This window comes from Salvelinus fontinalis, chromosome 40 (genome assembly GCF_029448725.1).
Source record: "Salvelinus fontinalis isolate EN_2023a chromosome 40, ASM2944872v1, whole genome shotgun sequence".
Classification (NCBI taxonomy): Eukaryota; Metazoa; Chordata; class Actinopteri; order Salmoniformes; family Salmonidae; genus Salvelinus; species Salvelinus fontinalis.
The window spans coordinates 24,937,621-24,960,502 of record NC_074704.1 but is presented as its reverse complement, the minus strand read 5'-3'; the positions used below and the strand labels follow the sequence as shown (position 1 = coordinate 24,960,502).

At 44.9% G+C, this 22,882-nt stretch overlaps 2 protein-coding genes across 2 annotated transcripts; both read right to left on the bottom strand.

The window, feature by feature from the left end:
• Positions 1–1,841: 1,841 nt before the first annotated feature.
• Positions 1,842–3,023, bottom strand: LOC129839825 (dispanin subfamily A member 2b-like). The gene is made up of 2 exons (XM_055907489.1): positions 2,605–3,023; positions 1,842–2,201 (listed from the first exon to the last, which is right to left on the bottom strand). Exons 1-2 carry the CDS (start codon positions 2,830–2,832, stop codon positions 2,046–2,048), a joined length of 384 nt encoding a protein of 127 aa, XP_055763464.1. The 5' UTR covers positions 2,833–3,023; the 3' UTR covers positions 1,842–2,045.
• Positions 3,024–12,968: 9,945 nt separating this feature from the next.
• Positions 12,969–14,822, bottom strand: LOC129839448 (dispanin subfamily A member 2b-like). The gene is made up of 2 exons (XM_055906919.1): positions 14,395–14,822; positions 12,969–13,984 (listed from the first exon to the last, which is right to left on the bottom strand). Exons 1-2 carry the CDS (start codon positions 14,620–14,622, stop codon positions 13,829–13,831), a joined length of 384 nt encoding a protein of 127 aa, XP_055762894.1. The 5' UTR covers positions 14,623–14,822; the 3' UTR covers positions 12,969–13,828.
• Between the last annotated feature and the right edge of the window lie 8,060 nt (positions 14,823–22,882).

Genomic DNA, 22,882 nt, shown 5'->3' with positions numbered 1-22,882 from the left:
ATAGTAGAACTTACAAATTGACCATCCGCCAACATGGCTGGTGAAATATTACTTTTTTACCCGCCAATACCTAAACCTACTCGCAGGTTGTGGGGGTTCATTTCATGCCCTGATTGAGAGTCAGAAGAAAGATTTGCCTTTTAGCAAACTGCAAACGGAACATAGTTGTCTAATGTGGCGTTTTCTGATACAGATCTATTTCTGGTCGAAAACATTATGCGGCAGACCTAATAAGATTAGGAAATAAACATTCACCCATAGTCTCATCCTCCTTTTAGCCCCAATCTGGATCATCTCGCGCTACTCATCTGCTTTCCATTACAAACTATACTGACAAGAGGAAACCTGTGTGATCTCTTTAAAATGCAGCCTTGTTACAAGCCTTACTGCTTCCTTCCCATCTTGAAGTAAGTAATCAGTGTGTATAAATAAAGTCTCTAGCTACCAATCCAACTTTGTCAGCTCAGGCAGGGAGAAGGACAGAAGGAATGATACAATTAAGTATTTTAACAGGACCATGAGTTGAATAGTGTTTTTTTTACCCATCAAACCTTCTCAGCGTTTTGCTCCAGAGGGAAAAGAGATGATAGGAAGCTATTCAATGCATCCTCTGTAAGTATGTGCTCTATAAAGAAAGTTTGATGAATGAGTATATAATCTTGAGACCAGGGCAAAAAATGTACTCTTTGTTCCACCAGCCACTGTGGCAGGTAGATAATTTTTTTTGACCAGCCACTGAGATTTTTTACCGGACAATTTTTTGGGGGGCACCATACATACATAAAAAAACACACCAAAAACAGATGACCATGCTTTGTAATGTTTCTAAAACAATAAATGTTGCTCAATTTCATTTCATTTTTTGTGACCTGAGTCTTTTAACCGAAACCTCAGAGACAAACTGTTCAGCTGCCCCTTTAAGGGCGATTGGTTACCTTAAAACTTGTGTTTTGGGACCAAGAGGCACATTTTCATTATAACGTTGGAGGAAATACGTTCCTGGCATGTGAGGAACGTGTTTGCTAGCCTCATAAATGCTAGCCAGCTAGAGTTATGCCAACCGGTATACAATCCCTTTAGCGTTGCTTGCTGGCAAGCTACAGAGGTTAGATGGCTAGCTACCTACAGTAGCTAGCTACTGTCATCAGTGTTAAGATATTTAGCCTATTCCACCATTTGTAGAATGCATACTGTCCTTTGAATATAGTGCGGGAAAATGGAATCTGAACACGGTAGACACACTAAGTTGGTTGCTGATCATTTGTATAATTTATATTTGTGCCTGATATTTGTAATTTGTACTTGGAATATGTTCAAACCAACTGGGAACGCGGAAGCTGAACTTGGAACTCGGAAATCTCTGACCTCTGACTTCAGTGCCTTTAAGAAAAGTGGGAACTCGAACAAAAACGAGCTGCCCGACTGTGAAAAAATATTTTTGAACGGTCATCCAACTTGGAAGCAATTCAAGATTACTGTGACACAGCCAAACAGCAATCATGGGTGACATAGCTTGTCTCTGGGGACCAGGCCTGGACTTTTTACATTGCTGGAAATTCCAATTTTATATCAACATCTGTTTACAATTTATATCAGAGTAATAAGTCAAAAATACCTAATACCGTTCCCTTTTGGGGTTGATTAAGTTGTTCAACATACTCTAATTCCTACATGTTTATATCACACAAGCACAAGTAATTCTAGCAACCTTAAACATTGTTGGAGAGGGACAACAAAGTAGAAAGACAAGCCATGCCCCATTAAGTGAGTGAGCCATGTCTATGAGATGAGTTAAACAGAAACGTTAACATCCATTAACAGCTATAAAGACTCAAATGGAATACATTTACAAAACATTTACATTTATTGATCAAAATAACATTTGAATACAACTTCAACAGAATCATTTTGCATCTCTAAAACACAAAACTAAAGAAGTGTGTGTGTGTGTACGAGAAATGTATCAGGACACAATCCTAGAGGTGTATAACACCTGCCAAGACTTCCAAATTAACACTTTTTACAAAAGCAAAGACTGGAACTACTCAGTGTGCAACTTGGTAGATGATGATACCATAGGTGATGAAGAGGAAGAGCAGCCCGAGGATTGACAGGGTCAGGGTCACAGTATTAAAGCAGCGTGCAGTGTTCCCGTGTTTTCTTGCTCCCTCCAAGTCTCCAACCATCTTCCTATCCCTGGACTGGAAGACAAAATGTAGAATAATTTATATTATAGAATCATTCATGTGTTGCTGATTGTGTTTATGTAGCGATGCATATTAGTTAACAACATGCACACAACATGACATTTCACACTAATGGGATGATCTCAGTAATGTATTACCCTCTTAGTGGTTTAATACTCCTTCAAACAATTATTTTGGAGTAAAGATCTATAGAGCCTATAGATGAAGTATAGGCTACACATTTTTATAACAGTGTGATAACACGAGAGCGAAACGCAAATGTAGATAATTGTTATGCTGTCTTCCTTCCATAGTTCAAAGTTGGTCGCCTATATAATATAACTTCAAAATCCATGCAATGCAAGCACCAACACCAGACATTGCTATAAAAAGCTATATAAGGAGAATTCCAACTCACCTTTATGGAGAAATACACCGCTAACATTCCGAGACAGAATGGGTTGCCGTACACGAGGCTGCAAAGTGACCAGATAATGTGATCCCTGGGCTGCGGTACAACGGGCTGTGGCTGTCCCAAGACGACGGTATGTTGGAACTTGGGCGCTCCGTGAGTGTCTTCAAGACGCATGTACTTATTTCCTTTCATTGGGACAAACTCTGGCTGGTACGGTGGTGGTTGATCCATGGCAAGCGAATATAGCTACTTATTTAGCCTCGTGTTAAAAAATAGACAATGATTCTCGAGCAAACGAGAAAGAGAGACCCAAAGAGACGTTTCTTTTGTGAGGTGAGGTGGAGGGTTTATAAGAGGAGAGGAGTGGTGAATGATGGCGTCATTAGCACTGTTTCCAGTAAATGTGTATGTTTTGATTTCTGGAGGCCCTCCCCCCTCTCTTGCACAACAGCAGGATTGTCCATCTTGTTGTTCTGCTTTTGGGAGTGTATACCCAAAGATATTTGACTGTGAAAACGTTACGTGGTACAGGGCATTCGGAAAGTATTCAGACCCCTTGACTTTTTTGTTGTTATGTTACAGCCTTATTCTAAAATTGATTACATACAAAAATGGCTTCATCAATCTACACACAATACCCTATAATGACAAAGCGAAAACAGAGTTTTAGAAATGTTTGCAAATGTCGTGTTATACCGTTTCTACTGTAGTTCACTGTGTATGGAGCATAATATATTTGTGTATATTCCTTATAACCGCGGACACAGAAAGAGATTTGCGTCAGTTCAAATCTGGCATCAGGACAAAATGTGATTCAGAGTCACCGAATATATTTTAAGTATTTTAATTAAACTCAAACGATAAATGGTAAATGCAATTTTTGTATATACGGGTTCACTGTATTTCCGCGCAGGGTAGATCAGAGAACTGGCAGGAAGTACGTAAACCGCTGTTCTTATACCGTGATGACGTAGTTCCAGCGCGTCAGTTGGCCTATCACAGTAGAGGCTGGGTGCCGTTTAGACTTTGCCCCGCCTTTGCTGGCCCTCGGATTTGTCCAAGCCCCTTGGCGCTTCCCTTTGTCCACATCTGGTTGCTGGGTAGATTAGATCCGTCTTGTGTCTGTCGATTCTACACTGAAACAGTTCCTAATATGGTATTGTCCAGGAATCTAACCTCCTGGATGGCCTAGAGAGATGCACCCCTCCCCTCTCCAGACTGACCACAGCTTTTATGGCCTGTGTTGGTCAGTCCTTACACACCTACACACACCCATTTGTATTGTTTGTGTGTGTGTGTGTGTGTGTGTGTGTGTGTGTGTGTGTGTGTGTGTGTGTGTGTGTGTGTGTGTGTGTGTGTGTGTGTGTGTGTGTGTGTGTGTAACAAAACAATATTCATCTTCAAACAATATGCTAACAGGCTATAGTGCATAAACATAAATCCTAACAACACGCGGGGTAACGTTACTCATGTCATAACCTTTATGGTGTTATATTCAATCGTGCTTATGTAGCTAGTTACATTCTTATATTAGCTCTGTAAAACAATGCTGATTGCGTCAGAGAAGTATTGGCTTGTTGTATTTTGAAGCTACCCTGGAAATATTGAAAAATATCTTCTTATACCACTGGTTCGTTTTCTGAGTGCATTCCACAAAGCTGTTTATCATGTCCACATTATCCACTGCCCCATTTTGAGGTTATAATCAAGCACACAGTCTGGTTTGATTTTTCTCTCTCCCGTCAGGTGGTCCACCTTCCCTGTGGCCGACATGGTTGCTGTATGGACAGTGGAGAGGACACGGATGTCTCGTTTGTCATGCCACTTTACTGCCAGCAGTTGACATTTTCTATTTTTGTATAACGGGTCATTTAGGATGGCAGTAGTACTGTTGATGAAATGCAGTCTTGGGAAAATTGGGTGACAAAGAAGAGTTACAAACAAAGAAGAGTTACAAACATAGGATCTGTGCTCCAGTATTCTCTTAGGGAGTTCTTCTTTACTATCCCCATGAGATGGGCTGTCACCAGGAATGTATACATTTCACTAATTGTGGTTGTCCCCCACTCTTGGCTCTCTCTTCTCCTGTAGCTCCAAGGCATTGTGATTGATCTCTGCTATGTCTCCCACCAGCTCCTCTGTCAGAAACAACTTGAAGCACTCTGCCTCAGATGGAAATGGCAAGGGGTGTTGCACTCCAGACTGGGACTCATCAAAGCAAACAGCAGGGCCAGGAGGGGTGAAATGGCTGGCGGCCTTCCAGCTACCACAGAACTCCTGTACTTCATCCACTGCCGGTCTGCCTCCATCATCACCACCAGCATCTTCAAAGGGAACTGGGACTTTGTCAGTGGACAACGGGTCCTCAGATTCAGGGTTCTCAATTACTGGGGGGCAGCTCCTCACTGTCAGAATCTGATTCCTGACTTTCAGACTCTTTGTCAGGTATTTTTTTTTTTTATCTCCAGAATTTCCGCATTTGTGAGTTGTCTCCTTTTGAAAGACATTGCTAATGCTACAGCATAGCTCACAGAGGTTACGTGATTGACTGCCTACACGTGCCATTTTTATCAATAAATCACTATCAGAAAATGTTTTGTTGTAATTATTGATATATTTACTGTATTATTCTCATGTTTTTTTAATTACCATGATAAATCATGCATTCCGATTCTTGCATATATTGTAATGGGCACATAGTGTGTGTAAATACTTTTTTGAAGGTTGTACTAATTATGATAAGCTAAGCTAATTCCAGCTATGTGTGTGGAGCCATGTTTGTTGGCATAATGCATTCCGGGTCTCACGGAATCGTCTGTCGGACCAAATATGCTATAACAAAATGAGGTGAGTAAGGGTTCAGTCATTTTTTGAGAACGTCAGGAAGTGAATGGTGGGATGTGATGCTAGACGACACACCCCTTCAACATGCATGCAGACCAAACTTTGGTATCTGTGGTGGGGGGAGAGAGCATGGCTGCAAACTAATCCTCCTTGGATTACTTTCGATTTCTAGAAAGTGTTTTACTCAATTATTTTGATCAACGGTGAGCTCATCCATGATGTGATTAATTATACATAGTAATTGCTATTAGCTAATTCATATTGTAGTGTATGTCAGACGAGAGTTAGAAAATGTGACCACTTGTGTTGCGTCAATCTTTCCTCGGTCTCGGTGGCGCCTACATTTTTACGGTTAGGATGATTGTGTTATGCTATAGATACTATAAACCCTGGGTTTATAAGCGTGGAAATCGACTCTGCAGCACGAGCATGCTTTTGCGGCACAGTCGATAGCGCACTGGACTTCGGGCTAGAAGGTTGAGGGTTCGAGACCTGCTCCCTGCTGTTTCATTACAATACTTCTGTGAATATCTGATCATTGCATCCGAAAAATAATCTGCTCACATTCTGGACATAACTTTGTAAGGACTGTGTTTGTGTAAATAGTTTCTGAAAAAAGTGTGGCCAGCTCAAATGCTGATTGTTGCATCACTCGAAACTGTCCGTTCACAAGGGTGTGATCGTAAGCTTCAGGGACCACTGTAGGACGATCACACCCATGTGATGGTACGTGTGAAAGGGTTAACAGACACCACAACGACCTTAGAAAGCACTAATCACTCCGCACTAATACCACTCTGTCTATCCTGCCCTCTATCTACCATTCATAGTGACAATGGTGGTAAGTGGATCATTTGTCCAGTTTTGCAATAGTCTAACTAGCAATCACAGGGTAACATGGGGTAAGATGCCTCACCCCTAAGATCAATGTCTAATTGTTGACAAAATAGCAAAGGTGGATGATGGCGATGCTTAGGGTAACAAATTATAAAGGTAAATAAATGGCCACAGTCAACAGATGTTGTTATTTAATCAAATACATTTTGGGGGGGAAAGGGGCCTTTTGCCCAGCTACCCTGGGAGCTTCATAAAACTGTAAAACCAGTCTTTGCCAACTGCCTTTCTTTATTGGATGTGTTTTGGATTCCCATCCTCTCCGCTAGGTCAAAGGCAAGTTTTCACATCACATGATGTAAGTCCAAAAAGGGCTCTTTACATTTTTGGGATATGACTCACCAGATCACATTTGAAAGAGCTAGTGAAGACTGATAACCCACCCAAATGGCTGTGGCCTGGGGTTTTGACCTGCTTGTCTCGGTGGCGCCTCAGGGTTTTGGGTGGTACATTATGTCACGCCCTGATCTGTTTCACCTGTCCCTGTGATTGTCTCCATCCCCTCCAGGTGTCGCCTATTTTCCCCAGTGTATTTATCCCTGTGTTTCCTGTCTCTCTGCCAGTTCGTCTTGTATGTTTAGTCAAGTCAACCAGCGTGTTATTTCCCGTACTCCTTTTCTATTCTCTTTTGCTAGGCTTCCCGGTTTTGACCACTGCCTGACCATCCTGTCTGCCCTTCGGTACCTGTTGGACTCTGAACTGGTTTTGACCTTTCGCCTGTACACGACCATTCTCTTGTCTACCCATTTTTGGATTAATAAACATTGTAAGACTCCAACCATCTGCCTCTGCATCTGGGTCTCGCCTTGTGCTTGATACATTTAAAGCATGGGCGTTCTGCCCATTTTCAATAGCATTCAGGGCACAACCAAGTGCATCTTCCCTATAGCCACCACGATCACATATTTTGTTAGAAACATTTCTCATCTGAAAATACATTTTTTAAGGTGTTTTATGAACAGTTGTGGACTGAACCCTAACCCCTATTATGACCCTAACCTAAACCCTATTCTAATCCTAACCCTGGCCCCTATTCTAACCCTGCTAACTAGGGGTTAGCTAGCTATGCTAGCAGACATTATCTTATGCTAACTAGCTGGCAAGCATTTATTTAATCTTGCTAGCTAACTGGAAGTAAAATCTTTCAAAGTTGCACCAATTATCTATATAAATCCACAAGATCATAGAGGAATAGCGGAAAGGCAGCGGAGATGCCTGTTGCATCATTGCGCATGAAAGATCAGTGAAGACATAATACATGCAGCTCAAAAAGCTCCCCTATGGGTCTTGTTTGGGGACAATACAATCATACTACCTACACTAGCCTACAACACCACAATGTAATGAGTAATTGCATCATTGTTTTCAAGTGAGCACAAAATTCTACTCTTGGCTGTAAACTGCAGTGAAAATGTTATTTGAATAAAGGCCCAAACGCTCTATGATTTGAATGTTTCATTCCATTTGGATCAGTTGTGGGTCTACTCTCGACAGTTTATAAGGTGTAGAAATGTCTAGAAGGCACAGAAGCAGGCCAGTCTTAGAGATAAAATGGCACAGTTTTACAGGCGCCCAACCAATTGTGCTATTATGTGTTTTTTTCACGTTATTTGTAACTTATTTTGTACATAATGTTTCTGCAACCGTATCTTACGGCAGAAAAGAGCTTCTGGATATCAGGACAGCCATCACTCACCTCGGATTAGACAAAGATTTTTTCAACAACAAGCAAGACTCACATGATATTCTCCAAACACCCGGCAGGGCCGACATCCCAGTTATTCGCAAGAGGAAGCGACGCAGGTACAGAGGACAAAGAGCCGGATGCCTCGTCAGGACCCGGAGATGGCGAGTAGGAAAGCTGCCGTTACCATCAATATTACTCGCCATCGTGCAATCATTGGACAATAAATTAGACAAGGTACGATCACGAATATCCTACCAACGGGACATCAAAAACTGTAATATCCTATGTTTCACGGAATCGTGGCTGAATGACGACATGGATATTCAGCTAGCGGGATATACGCTGCATCGGCAGGATAGAACAGCACACTCCGGTAAGACGAGGAGGGGAGGGGGGTGGGCGGTCTGTGCATATTTGTAAACAACAGCTGGTGCACGAAATCGAAGGAAGTCTAGATTTTGCTCGCCTGAAGTAGAGTATATTGTGATAAATTGCAGGCCACACTACTTGCCTAGAGAGTTCTCAGCTATACTTTTCGTGGCTGTTTATTTACCACCACAAACAGATGCTGGCACTAAGACCGCACTCAGTCAGCTGTATAAGGAAATAAGCAAACAGGAAACCACTCACCCAGCGCTCCTAGTGGCCGGAGACTTTAATGCAGGGAAACTTAAATCAGTTCTACCAAATCTCTATCAACATGTTAATTGTGCAACCAGAGGGAGAAACATTCTAGATCACCTGTACTCCACACACAGAGACGTGTACAAAGCTCTCCCTCGCCCTCCATTTGGTAAATCCGACCACAACTCTATCCTCCTGATTCCTGCTTACAAGCCAAAATTAAAGCAGGAAGCACCAGTGACCCGGTCTATAAAAAAGTGGTCAGATGAAGCAGATGCTAAACTACAGGACTGTTTTGCTATCACAGGATTCTTCTGATGACATTGAGGAATACACCACATCAGTCACTGGCTTTATCAATAAGAGCATCGAGGACGTTGTCCCCACAGGGACTGTACGTACATACCCCAACCAGAAGCCATAGATTACAGGCAATATTCACACTGAGCTAAAGGGCAGAGCTGCCGCTTTCAAGGTGCGGGACTCTAACCCGGAAGCTTGCAAGAAATCCCGCTATGCCCTGCGACGAACCATCAAACAGGCAAAGCGTCAATACAGGGCTAAGATTGAATCATACTACACAGGCTCCGACGCTCGTCGGATGTGGCAGGGCTTGCAAACTATTACAGACTACAAAGGGAAGCACAGCCGCGAGCTGCCCAGTGACACAAGCCTACCAGACGAGCTAAATCACTTATATGCTCGCTTCGAGGCAAGCAACACTGAGGCATGTTTGAGAGCATCAGCTGTTCCGTCGACTGTGTGATTACGCTCTCCGTAGCCGACGGGAGTAAGACCTTTAAACAGGTCAACATAGACAAGGCTGCGGGGCCAGACGGATTACCAGGACGTGTGCTCTGGGCATGTGCTGACCAACTGGCAGGTGTCTTCACTGACATTTTCAACATGTCCCTGATTGAGTCTGTAATACCAACATGTTTCAAGCAGACCACCATAGTCCCTGTGCCCAAGAACACAAAGGCAACCTGCCTAAATGACTACAGACCCGTAGCACTCACATCCGTAGCCATGAAGTGCTTTGAAAGGCTGGTAATGGTTCACATCAACACCATTATCCCAGCAACCCTAGACCCACTCCAATTTGCATACCGCCCAAACAGATCCACAGATGATGTAATCTCTATTGCACTCCACACTGCCCTTTCCCACCTGGACAAAAGGAACACCTATGTGAGAATGCTATTCATTGACTACAGCTCAGCATTCAACACCATAGTACCCTCAAAGCACATCACTAAGCTAAGGAACCTGGGACTAAACACCTCCCTCTGCAACTGAATCCTGGACTTCCTGATGGGCCGCCCCCAGGTGGTGAGGGTAGGTAGCAACACATCTGCCACACTGGAGCTCCCCAGGGGTGCGTGCTCAGTCCCCTCCTGTACTCCCTGTTCACCCACGACTGCATGGCCAGGCACGACTCCAACACCATTATTAAGTTTGCAGACGACACAACAGTGGTAGGCCTGATCACCGACAACGACGAGACAGCCTATAGGGAGGAGGTCAGAGACCTGGCCGGGTGGTGCCAGAATAACACCCTATCCCTCAACGTAACCAAAACTAAGGAGATGATTGTGGACTACAGGAAAAGGAGCACCGAGCACGCCTCCATTCTCATCGACGGGGCTGTAGTGGAGCAGGTTGAGAGCTTCAAGTTCCTTGGTGTCCACATCACCAACAAACTAGAATGGTCCAAACACACAGACAGTCGTGAAGAGGGCACGACAAAGCCTATTCCCCCTCAGGAAACTAAAAGGATTTGGCATGGGTCCTGAGATCCTCAAAAGGTTCTACAGCTGCAACATCGAGAGCATCCTGACCGGTTGCATCACTGCCTGGTACGCCAATTGCTCGGCCTCCGACCGCAAGGCACTTCAGAGGGTAGTGCATACGGCCCAGTACATCACTGGGGCAAAGCTGCCTGCCATCCAGGACCTCTACACCAGGTGGTGTCAGAGGAAGGCCCTAAAAATTGTCAAAGACCCCAGCCACCCCAGTCATAGACTGTTCTCTCTACTACCGCATGGCAAGCGGTACCAGAGTGCCAAGTCTAGGACAAAAAGGCTTCTCAACAGTTTTTACCCCCAAGCCATAAGACTCCTGAACAGGTAACCAAATGGTTACCCGGACTATTTGCATTGTGTGCCCCCCCCCCCCCACCCCTCTTTTACGCTGCTGCTACTCTCTGTTTATCATATATGCATAGTCACTTTAACTATACATTCATGTACATACTACCTCAATTGGCTCGACCAACCAGTGCTCCCGCACATTGGCTAACCGGGCTATCTGCATTGTGTCCCACCATCCGTCAACCCCTCTTTTTACGCTACTGCTACTCTCTGTTCATCATATATGCATAGTCACTTTAACTATACCTACATGTACATACTACCTCAATAAGCCTGACTAACCGGTGTCTGTATATAGCCTTGCTACTCTTATTTTCAAATATCTTTTTACTATTGTTTTATTTCTTTACTTACCTAGAGAGCGAGCTTGTCTGTGGTAGGTGGCGATCCCGCAATCTTCTACCGGAGCCTAGCACTATCGACGGCACAGCCCAATTCTATTGAGATGATTACTCGCAGTGCTACGGGCCAAAAGGTTGAGAGTTCAGCGACCATCGTGTATATGGAATTGATTATTACTGAATTAGTTGATAATTAATTAATTGGGCGAACCATAACTTTGCCTTCATTCCTATGAAGGCAAGGTTATGGCTATGAATTATGATTTATTAACTCAGGCAAGTAAAACATTTGCTAAGTGATATATCACATTAATAAATGTCAGATCTCCTAAATGCAAAAGATATTCTACATGTGACAGTGCTATAATTAAGCAATAAGGCCTGAGGAGGTGTGGTATATGGCCAACATACCACGGCAAGGGCTGTTCTCATTTACGACGCAACCTGGAGTGCCTGGACACAGCCTTTAGCCGTGGTATATTGGCCATATATCACAACCCGAGGTGCGTTATTGCTATTATAAACTGATTACCAACATAATTAGAGCAGTAAAAATAACTATTTTGTCATACCTGTAGTATACGGTCTGATATACCACGGCTGTGAGCCAATCAGCATTCAGGGCTCGAACCACACAGTGTTGGATTCGGGCTAAACTTTGAACATTGAGAAATTAAATACATGATAGATCAGAAGCCTAGAATATAAGGAGTAAAAGAGACTGGATTTTATGTCAGAAGTTAATGGTTTTCTGTAGAAAGACAGATGGCTTTGGAATATGTTTGGTGGACGGGAGGAGATCACAGGATTGCTATTGGGGAAGCGGATGGACATCTGTGGATTAGGCGAAGGGGGGTTGAGGTCAGGAGGTCAGACCCCCTGAAGGGAGTAATAAGGGTTTAATAACCTCTACAGGATCGGTGTCCTCAACACCGCGGGACAGTTGAGCTAGCGTGCGCTAATGTGATTAGCATGACGTTGTAAGTAACAAGAACATTTCCCAAGAAATGGACATGTCTTATATGGGCAGAAAGCTTCAATTCTTGTTAATCTAACTGCACTGTCCAATTTACACAAGCTATTACAGTGAAAAAATATCATGCTATTATTTGAGGAGAGTGCTTTTATCACAGCAACTGGTTTGATACATTCACCTCTGAAGGTAAATAATACACTTATATTCAGTAATCTTGTTCTGATTTGTCATCCTGAGGGTCCCAGAGATAAAATGTAGCCTAATTTTGTTTGATAAAATCCCTTTTTATATTGAAATGTTGGAACTGGTTTCTACAGTTTGAAGCCCTGCTGTGTCTGCCCTCCCTCCCCCGTAGGGAAGCTAATTAACCATAATTTATGACATTCCTGGGAGTGTGTAAACATACATTTTTATTACCATATCATGTTTGTATTTTCTCTATAGTTATGAACTTGAAAATGTATCAATTGACCAACTCGGCACATTTTGGCAGTAATGAACAGCAATGCAATGGTTCATTGGATCAGTCTAAAACGTTGCACATACACTGCTGCCATCTAGTGGACAAAATCTAAATTGAGCCTAGAGTCCAAAGTCATATAATGGCCTTTCTCTTGCATTTCAAAGATGAGAAAAAATATATATAATATATATATATGTATTACATATAGAAAACACGTTTTTTTCATTGTATTATCTTTTACCAGATCTAATTTGTTTTATTCTCCGACATTAATTCATCTTAAAGTAAGCAATCTCTGTGTATAAATGGATAAAGTCTGCAGTTATTACTTTCGCCAATCCACCTTTGTCAGATAAGGCAGGGAGAAGGGGAAGTATAGAAGGAATGATAAACGTAAGTATTTTATTTAACAGGACCATGAATTGAATAGTGTTTGTTTTACCCATCAATCCTACACAGACTATTTTCTCCAGAGGGAAAATAGATGATAGTAAGCTATTCAAGAGTACTGTGACACAGCAAGCCAGGGATTCCTGGTAACATAGCTTGTCTCCGGAAACCAGGCCTGGACATTATACACTGCTGGAAATTCCACTTTTACAAATTATAAACAGATGTTGATGTTGTATCAGAGAAATAAGTCAAAAATACCTAATACTGTTCATTCTTGGGGTTGATAAAGTTGTTTAACATACTCTAATTCCTACATCTTTATATCACACAAGGACAAGTAATCTTAGCAACCATAAATAGTACAGATTGTGGCTTAAACTTTGTTGGAGAGGGAGAACAAAGGCAAGCCATGTCAGGATATGTATGTTCATTGACAGTTTAATTGCTGACCCGAGCCAAGTTCTGTTACGCTGTCTGGGCCAAGTAGATACAAAGCCATGGGAATTGTTTTCTTGTTAAGTGAGTGTATGTCTATATGGGACGAGTCTCACAGAATCATTAACATCCATTACAGCTATAAAAACTGAAATGTAATGCATTTACAAAAATGTTGAATTTATTTATAAAAACTTACATTTGAATGGAACTTCAAAAGAATCATCTTGCATCTTGGAAAAACACAAAACTAAAGAAGAGCAAATAAGATCTGGTACACAGTGCTGAAGGAACTTCTGTGGTGTGTGTGTGTTAAAGAGATGAGCTGAAATGTATCAGGACACAATCCTAGAGGTGTATAACACATGCCAAGACTTCCAAATGAACACTTTTTACAAAAGCAAAGACTGGAGCTACTCAGTGTGCAACTTGGTAGATGATGATACCATAGGTGATGAAGAGGAAGAGCAGCCCGAGGATTGACAGGGTCAGGGTCAGAGTATTAAAGCAGCGTGCAGTCTTCCCGTGTTTTCTTGCTCCCTCCAAGTCTCCAACCATCTTCCTATCCCTGGACTGGAAGACAAAATGTAGAATAATTTATATTATAGAATTATTCATGTGTTGCTGATTGTGTTTATGTAGCGATGCATATTAGTTAACAACATGCACACAACATGACATTTCACACTAATGGGATGATCTCAGTAATGTATTACACTCTTAGTGGTTTAATACTCCTTAAAACAATTATTTTGGAGTAAAGATCTATGGAGCATATAGATGAAGTATAGGCTACACATTTTTATAACAGTGTGATAACACGAGAGCGAAACGCAAATGTAGATAATTGTTATGCTGTCTTCCTTCCATAGTTCAAAGTTGGTCGCCTATATAATAACTTGCTCAACTTCAAAATCCATACAATGCAAGCACCAACACCAGACATTGCTATAAAAAGCTATATAAGGAGAATTCCAACTCACCTTTATGGAGAAATACACCGCTAACATTCCGAGACAGAATGGGTTGCCGTACACGAGGCTGCAAAGTGACCAGATAATGTGATCCCTGGGCTGCGGTACAACGGGCTGTGGCTGTCCCAAGACGACAGTATGTTGGAACTTGGGCGCTCCGTGAGTGTCTTCAAGACGCATGTACTTATTTCCTTTCATTGGGACAAACTCTGGCTGGTACGGTGGTGGTTGATCCATGGCAAGCGAATATAGCTACTTATTTAGCCTCGTGTTAAAAAAAGTATCAAAGCTTCTATTGCAGACGAGAAAGAGAGACCTAAAGAGACGTTTCTTTTGTGAGGTGAGGTGGAGGGTTTATAAGAGGAGAGGAGTGGTGAATGATGGCGTCATTAGCACTGTTTCCAGTAAATATGTATGTTTTGATTTCTGGAGGCCCTCCCCCCTCTCTTGCACAACAGCAGGATTGTCCATCTTGTTGTTCTGCTTTTGGGAGTGTATACCCAAAGATATTTGACTGGATTTCCTGTCACTACCATATTTGGTCATGAGAAAACGTTATAAACGGATGCTTGTGACGTGTCTGTGTTACCACTTCTGTCTGTGGTATACCAGTCTGTCTATCCTGCCCTCTAACTGGTTAGAATGTCTGCCTAGTTTTACCTAGTTCCATCTTCTCACACTACCCGCGATTAGACTTCCTCTCACCAACATATGTTCTAAACGGATGCTTCTGCTGTATAGCCCCTGTGACGTGTCTGTCTGTGGTACAGTGCATTCGAAAAGTATTCAGACCCCTTGACTTTTTTGTTGTTGTTATGTTACAGCCTTATTCTAAAATTGATTACATAAAAAAAATTGCTTCATCAATCTACACACAATGCCCCATAATGACAAAGTGAAAACAGTGTTTTAGAAATGTTTGTATATGTATAAAAATTTAAAAACTGAAATACCTCATTTACATAAGTATTCAGACCCTTTGCTATGAGACTCAAAATTGAGATCAGGTGCAACCTTTTTCCATTGACCATTCTGAGATGCTTCTACAAGTTGATTGGAAAACACCTGTGGTAAAATCAATTGATTAGACATGATTTAGACATGCATGAACTAAGCGATTGATAGTTGGTGTTCAGCAGTCCTAAAAGTATGCCTTATTTACTTTGAAATCACTACTTAAATAGTGATTATGTCAGACAACATAGGCAGCAGCTCTACAGAGATGAGATGACTTGTAATGAAATAATAAAGTAATAAAATAAAACAAATATTTAAAGTCATGTTAATTAATACAGTTGAAGTCGGAAGTTTACATACACCTTAGCCAAATACATTTAAACTCAGTTTTTCACAATTCCTGACATTTAATCCTAGTAACAATTCCCTGTTTTAGGTCAGTTAGGATCACCACTTTATTTTAAGAATGTGAAACGTCAGATTAACAGTAGAGAGAATTATTTTTTTCATCTTTTATTTCTTTCATCACATTCCCAGTGGGTCAGAAGTTTACATACACTCAATTAGTATTTGGTAGCATTGTCTTTAAATTGTTTAACTGGTGTAACCGAGTCAGGTTTGTAGGCCTCCTTGCTCGCACACGCTTTTTCAGTTCTGCCCACAAATTTTCTATAGGATTGATGGCCACTCCAATACCTTGACTTTGTTGTTCTTAAGCCATTTTGTCACAACTTTGGAAGTATGCTTAGGGTCATTGTCCATTTGGAAGACCCATTTGCGACCAAGCTTTAACTTCCTGACTGATGTCTTGAGATGTTGCTTTATTATATCCAAATAAATTCCCTGCCTCATGATGCATCTGTATTCTGAAGTGCACCAGTCCCTCCTGCAGCAAAGCACCCCATAACATGATGCTGCCACTGTCACGTTCTTTCAAAATCGAACCCAGAAGCAGACCAAGACAAGGAGAGTAGGAAGAAGGTGAGTATTTATTTACAAGTGAATATGAAGGGGTAGAAATATCCAGGTAGCGTACCGGGCAGCGGTGGTGAGTAGATGGGAGTGAATAGGTGGGTCCAAGGGAGTAGCGGAAGCCTCCGACGACCAGGCAGGAATGGGGTAAGTGATCCGGGTGAATAACTGAAGACAGAACAAACGGGGGTAAGTTTCAGGCAAGCAAGACGTACAAAAACAACAAAACAATTTCTATCAAGCTGGAGGCTGATACGCTGGCACAACCTACTGTTTAAGGCTAACGATCCGGCAGGGAATGGATGTCAGATCCGGGCTTATGAAGAGGAGAGATGATGATCAGGACCAGGTGCACAGATAGCTGATGGGATACAGGTGCGGGTAATCTGAGATCTCCCAACTAGCTAAAACGCCCGTCAACCAGACAGGGTGCGTTCCAGGACACCGGAAAAAACACTCCAGAACAGAACACAGGCAAAAACCAGACTCAGGAAACGGGATTCGTGACAGTACCCCCCCCCCTCCGACGAACGCCACCGGGCGGACTACCCGGAGCGCCAGGGTGGAGGCGGTAGAAGTCACGAAGCAGGTCCGCGTCAAGGATCTGACGCCGAGGAATCCAACTCCTCTCCTCTGGACCATATGCTTCCCAATCCACTAGATACTGGAACCCTCGACCCCGCCGTCTTGAGTCCATGATGCGGCGCACCGTGTAGACAGGACCACCTCCGATCATCCGAGGAGGGGGAGGACGAGGAGGAGGGGGCAACAGAGGACTGAGGTGAACCGGCTTGAGGCAGGAGACATGAAAGGTGGGATGTACTCTAAGTGTTGCAGGCAACTTGAGTCGGACCACCACCGGATTAATGATTCTCTACACTACAAACGGACCAATGAACTTCGGTGACAGTTTCCTCGACTCAGTCCGTAGAGGAAGATCCCGTGTAGCTAACCAAACCTTATCTCTGACCGTATAAGCGGCGGCAGGAATACGGCGACGATTCGCCTGGATCTGATACCGGTCAGAAACTCTAAGGAGAGCCTTCCTGGCCCGATGCCAGGTCCGGTGGCAACGACGAATATGGGTCTGGACGGAGGGAACCGAGAGATCCCTCTCCTGAGAAGGAAACAAGGGAGGTTGGTAACCGTACAGGCACTGGAAGGGAGACATCCCAGTAGCAGATGAAGGGAGAGTATTATGGGCATACTCGACCCAGGGTAATTGAGAGGACCAAGAGGTGGGATCAGAGGAAACAAGACAGCGCAGCGTGGACTCCATCTTCTGGTTGGCTCTCTCCGCCTGACCATTAGATTGGGGGTGAAATCCAGAAGTGAGACTGACTGTAGCTCCAATGGCCAAACAGAAGGATCTCCAGACAGCAGAGGTAAACTGAGGACCACGGTCAGAAACAATGTCACAGGGCAACCCGTGGACCCTGAAAACCTCCCTAACCAGGATCTCGGACGTCTCAGTGGCGGAAGGCAGCTTGGAGAGGGGGACAAAGTGAGCAAACTTGCTGAATCTGTCCACAATGGTCAGAATAACCGTGTTACCAACAAAAGAGGGCAACCCCGTGACAAAGTCCAGGGCCAGATGCGACCAAGGTCGCCGGGGAATAGGTAGGGGGTAAAGAAGCCCAGAGCTGGGCCGATTGGAACTCTTATTCTGCGCACAAACAGGACAAGCGGCAACAAACCTCCGGGTATCTTCTCCCATGGCAGGCCACCAAAATCGTCTGCGCAGTAGCGCCATAGTCCGAGCAACGCCAGGGTGACAAGCTATCTTGCTGGCGTGGGACCACTGAAGGACAGCAGAGCGGACCGACTCAGGCACGAACAACCGACCGGGTGGACCGTTACCGGGCCCGGGCTGCGTCCGAAGGGCCGCCATCACATCCTCCTCAATCCTCCATGTAACGGCTCCCACGACAACATTCTGGGGAATAATCGTCTCAGTCTTGGCCCCACTCTCCTCCGTCTTGGAGAACATCCGGGACAGGGCGTCCGCCTTCCCGTTCTTCGACCCAGGTCGGAACGTCAGGGAAAAATTGAAGCGTCCAAAAAACAAAGCCCACCTGGCCTGACGGGAGTTGAGACGTTTAGCCGATTGCACGTAAGCCAGATTCTTGTGGTCAGTCCAGACCACAAACGGTTGCTCCGCTCCCTCCAACCAGTGACGCCACTCCTCCAAGGCAAGCTTCACAGCGAGAAGCTCCCGGTTACCCACATCGTAGTTTCTTTCAGCTGGAGAAAGACGACAATAGTAGAAGGCGCAGGGATGGAGTTTACCGTCAGTGGAGCTACGCTGGGACAGGATGGCGCCCACCCCCACATCAGACGCGTCCACCTCAACAACAAACTGACGGGAAGTGTCAGGTTGAGAGAGGATCGGGGCGTTGGTGAATCGGCTCTTCAAGTCCAGAAATGCTCGGTCTGCCTCAGGAGTCCAACAGAAATCTCTGGTGCAAAACGTCAGGGCAGTTAAAGGGACGGCCACCCGGCTGTAATCACGGATAAACCTCCGATAGAAGTTTGCAAACCCCAGGAATCTCTGGAGCTGCAATCTCGTACCGGGCTGGGCCCAATCCCGAACCGCCCGAACCTTCTCTTGGTCCATCATGATCTCTCCCCTGGAGATGATGTACCCGAGGAAGGACGTCGTGTGGGCGTGAAAATCACACTTCTCAGCCTTCACGAACAGACGGTTCTCCAATAACCGCTGCAAGACCTGCTTGACATGCTGGACGTGGCTAGAAAGCTCCCTCGAGAAGATGAGGATATCATCCAGGTAAACGAACACAGAAATACCAATCATATCTCTCAGAACATCATTCACCATACTTTGGAACACAGCAGGAGCGTTGGTCAGTCCAAACGGCATCACCTGGTACTCAAAATGTCCCATAGGAGTATTGAACCCAGTCAACCACTCGTCCCCCTCCTTGATCCGAACCAAATGATAAGCATTACGTAGGTCAAGCTTCGTAAAAACCGTAGCACCCTGTAAAGAGTCGAAAGCAGAGCTCATCAAGGGCAGGGGATACTTGTTCTTAACCGTAATATCATTCAACCCCCGATAATAATACATGGTCGAAGAGAGCCATCCTTCTTACTCACAAAAAAAAATCCTGCTCCCAGAGGTGATGACGAGGGGCGAATGAGACCTGCAGCTAGAGACTCCTTGATGTAGGTCTCCAAGGCTTCACGTTCAGGTCGAGAGATACTGTATAACCGTCCCTTGGGAAAGGCAGCTCCAGGGAACAGATTAATCGCACAGTCATAAGGTCGTGGGGAGGAAGGGACAGAGCCTTCTGCTTACTGAATACTTCACCCAACTCGTGATATGTTTCTGGAACCAGGGACAAATCAGGAGGAGCAGAGTCACTGACCTGACTGGTAACAGCAGGAGAACAGGCAGTCCTAAGGCAGTTAGCATGACACTCAATGCTCCAACTAGTTACCTTACCCGTCACCCAATCAAACGAGGGATTGTGTTCCTTCAGCCAGGGGTAACCAAGAACCAGAGGAACATGGGGCGAGGACAGAATGAGGAAGGAGATAAACTCTGAATGATTCCCCGACAACAACATCTTAACCGGTTCAGTCCTCATCGTAATCCGTGCCAGACTACTGCCGTTCAGAGTGGTTGCTTCAATGGCTTCCGGCAATTGCTCCTTGGAAAGCCCCAGCTGTTCCACCAAGTCGGCATCAATAAAGCTGCCATCGGCACCTGAATCGATAAAAGCGTTAATCTCTAAGCTCTGATCCTTATTCATAAGGGTCGCAGGAAAACGGGGTCTGACAGGATTCTTGAGAGGTTGAAACTGGCTCGCAAAAATTCCTCCCAAAACTAGCGAGCCGGGCAGTTTAACGGGCGCTGTGGACAGGCGGAGATGTAATGTCCCGAGCTACCACAGTAGAGGCAGCTGTTGGTCTCACGTCTACGTTGGCGCTCCTCCTTAGTTAGCCCGTGTCGCCCCACTTGCATTGGTTCAGGATCTGGTGGCAAGACCCCTCCACTAATCCCGTGTGGGGAAGCATGATCAACACGTTCTGGTCCATTTCCTGAACCAAATGGTAACCGAGTTGCTGATTGATTGGACAGCCCCCACTGCTTCTCCCTCCTTCTCTCTCGGACTCTATTATCTACCCGAATAGCTAAAGTAACCAAGCTGTCTAGGTCACTAGGCTCTGGATAGGATATCAGCTCGTCCTTGAGTTGCTCCGACAACCCCTGGTAAAAAGCCGCTTGTAGTGAACCCTCATTCCAACCACTCTCCACAGCCAATGTCCTGAATTCGATCATAAAGTCTGCCACACTGCGAGCTCCTTGGCGAAGAGTTAGCTGCGTCCTTACCTCGGACAGGATGGTCAAAAAGCTTTCTCATCTCCGCCATGAACTCCTGGTATGAAGCCATGCAGGTGTCCGGTCGTTCCCAAACGGCTGAAGCCCATTCCAGAGCTCTACCACGCAGCAGTTCAATCACGAAAGCTATCCTAGCCTTATCTGTGGCGTAAGAGTAGGGCTGTAGATCAAAAACTAAGCCACACTGCATAAGAAATGAACGGCATCTTCCGAAATCCCCCTCGTACTTATCAGGCGTCGGAACCTTGGGCTCACGGAAGGAAACCTCTCCAGAATCGGCAGGTGAGATGGGTGAAACAGGTGGTGGATGTCCCGCCGGCAACCTGAGCTGATCCTGGATCTTCGACAAGCTAGCAGATAAGTTCCAGACTGAACCCGCTATCTCCTGTAGCGCCGTGTTGTGTTGTTCCAATATCTTCCCCTGCTGGGTAACGGCATGGCAAACGGGGTCCAGGTCCGCTGGGTTCATCTGGTGGGCGGATCGTTCTGTCAAGTTCTTTCAAAATCGAACCCAGAAGCAGACCAGGACAAGGAGAGTAGGAAGTAGGTGAGTATTTATTTACAAGTGAATATGAAGGGGTAGAAATATCCAGGTAGCGTAACGGGCAGCGGTGGTGAGTAGATGGGAGTGAATAGGTGGGTCCAAGGGAGTAGCGGAAGCCTCCGACGACCAGGCAGGAATGGGGAAAGTGATCCGGGTGAATAACTGAAGACAGAACAAACGGGGGTAAGTTTCAGGCAAGCAAGACGTACAAAAACAACAAAACTATTTCTATCAAGCTGGAGGCTGATACGCTGGCACAACCTACTGTTTAAGGCTAACGATCCGGCAGGGAATGGATGTCAGATCCGGGCTTATGAAGAGGAGAGATGATGATCAGGACCAGGTGCACAGATAGCTGATGGGATACAGGTGCGGGTAATCTGAGATCTCCCAACTAGCTAAAACGCCCGTCAACCAGACAGGGTGCGTTCCAGGACACCGGAAAAACACTCCAGAACAGAACACAGGCAAAAACCAGACTCAGGAAACGGGATTCGTGACAGCCACACCCGTGCTTCACGGTAGGGATGGTGATCTTCGGCTTGCAAGCCTCCCCCTTTTTCCTCCAAACATACCAGTGGTCAATATGGCCAAACAGTTCTATTTTTGTTTCATCAGACCAGAGGACATTTCTCCAAAAAGTATGAGTGGTTTAGGTAGTGCAGATCATCCAGGATGGCACATCAATGCGAGCTGTGGCAAGAAGGTTTGCTGTGTCTGTCAGCGTAGTGTCCAGAGCATGGAGGCGCTACCAGGAGACAGGCCAGTACATCAGGAGACGTGGAGGAGGCCGTAGGAGGGCAACAACCCAGCAGCAGGACCGCTACCTCCGCCTTTGTGCAAGGAGTAGCACTGCCAGAGCCCTGCAAAATGACCTCCAGCAGGCCACAAATGTGCATGTGTCAGCATATGGTCTCACATGGGCTCTGAAAATCTCATCTCGGAACCTAATGGCAGTCAGGCTACCTCTGGCGAGCACATGGAGGGCTGTGCGGCCCCACAAAGAAATGCCACCCCACACCATGACTGACCCACCGCCAAACCGGTCATACTGGAGGATGTTGCAGGCAGCAGAACGTTCTCCACGGCGTCTCCAGACTCTGTCACGTCTGTCACATGTGCTCATGTGCTCAGTGTGAACCTGCTTTCATCTGTGAAGAGCACAGGGCGCCAGTGGCAAATTTGCCAATCTTGGTGTTCTCTGGCAAATGCCAAACGTCCTGCACGGTGTTGGGCTGTAAGCACAACCCCCACCTGTGGACGTCGGGCCCTCATACCACCCTCATGGAGTCTGTTTCTGACCGTTTGAGCAGACACATGCACATTTGTGGCCTGCTGGAGGTCAATTAGCAATCATGCTAATTGCCTATAATTTCCACCTTTTGTCTATTCCATTTGCAAGGAAAATGGAAACCGCACACTGCTCTTGATAGTAACACCGATATTTAATAAGCTTTACGTATCAGCCACACGGCCTTCGTCAGAGCTTTTGGGATTTTTTGAAAGTTGCACCCTTATGTAGATCTGGCCCCACCCACATCTGTTCAACATATCGAAAGGGGTTGGAGGCAAAGGAAAAAAACAAATAAGTGCTACCAAATATAACAATATGCATTTCATAAATATTACACAAGTGTATAAATAAGGCATATTGAACA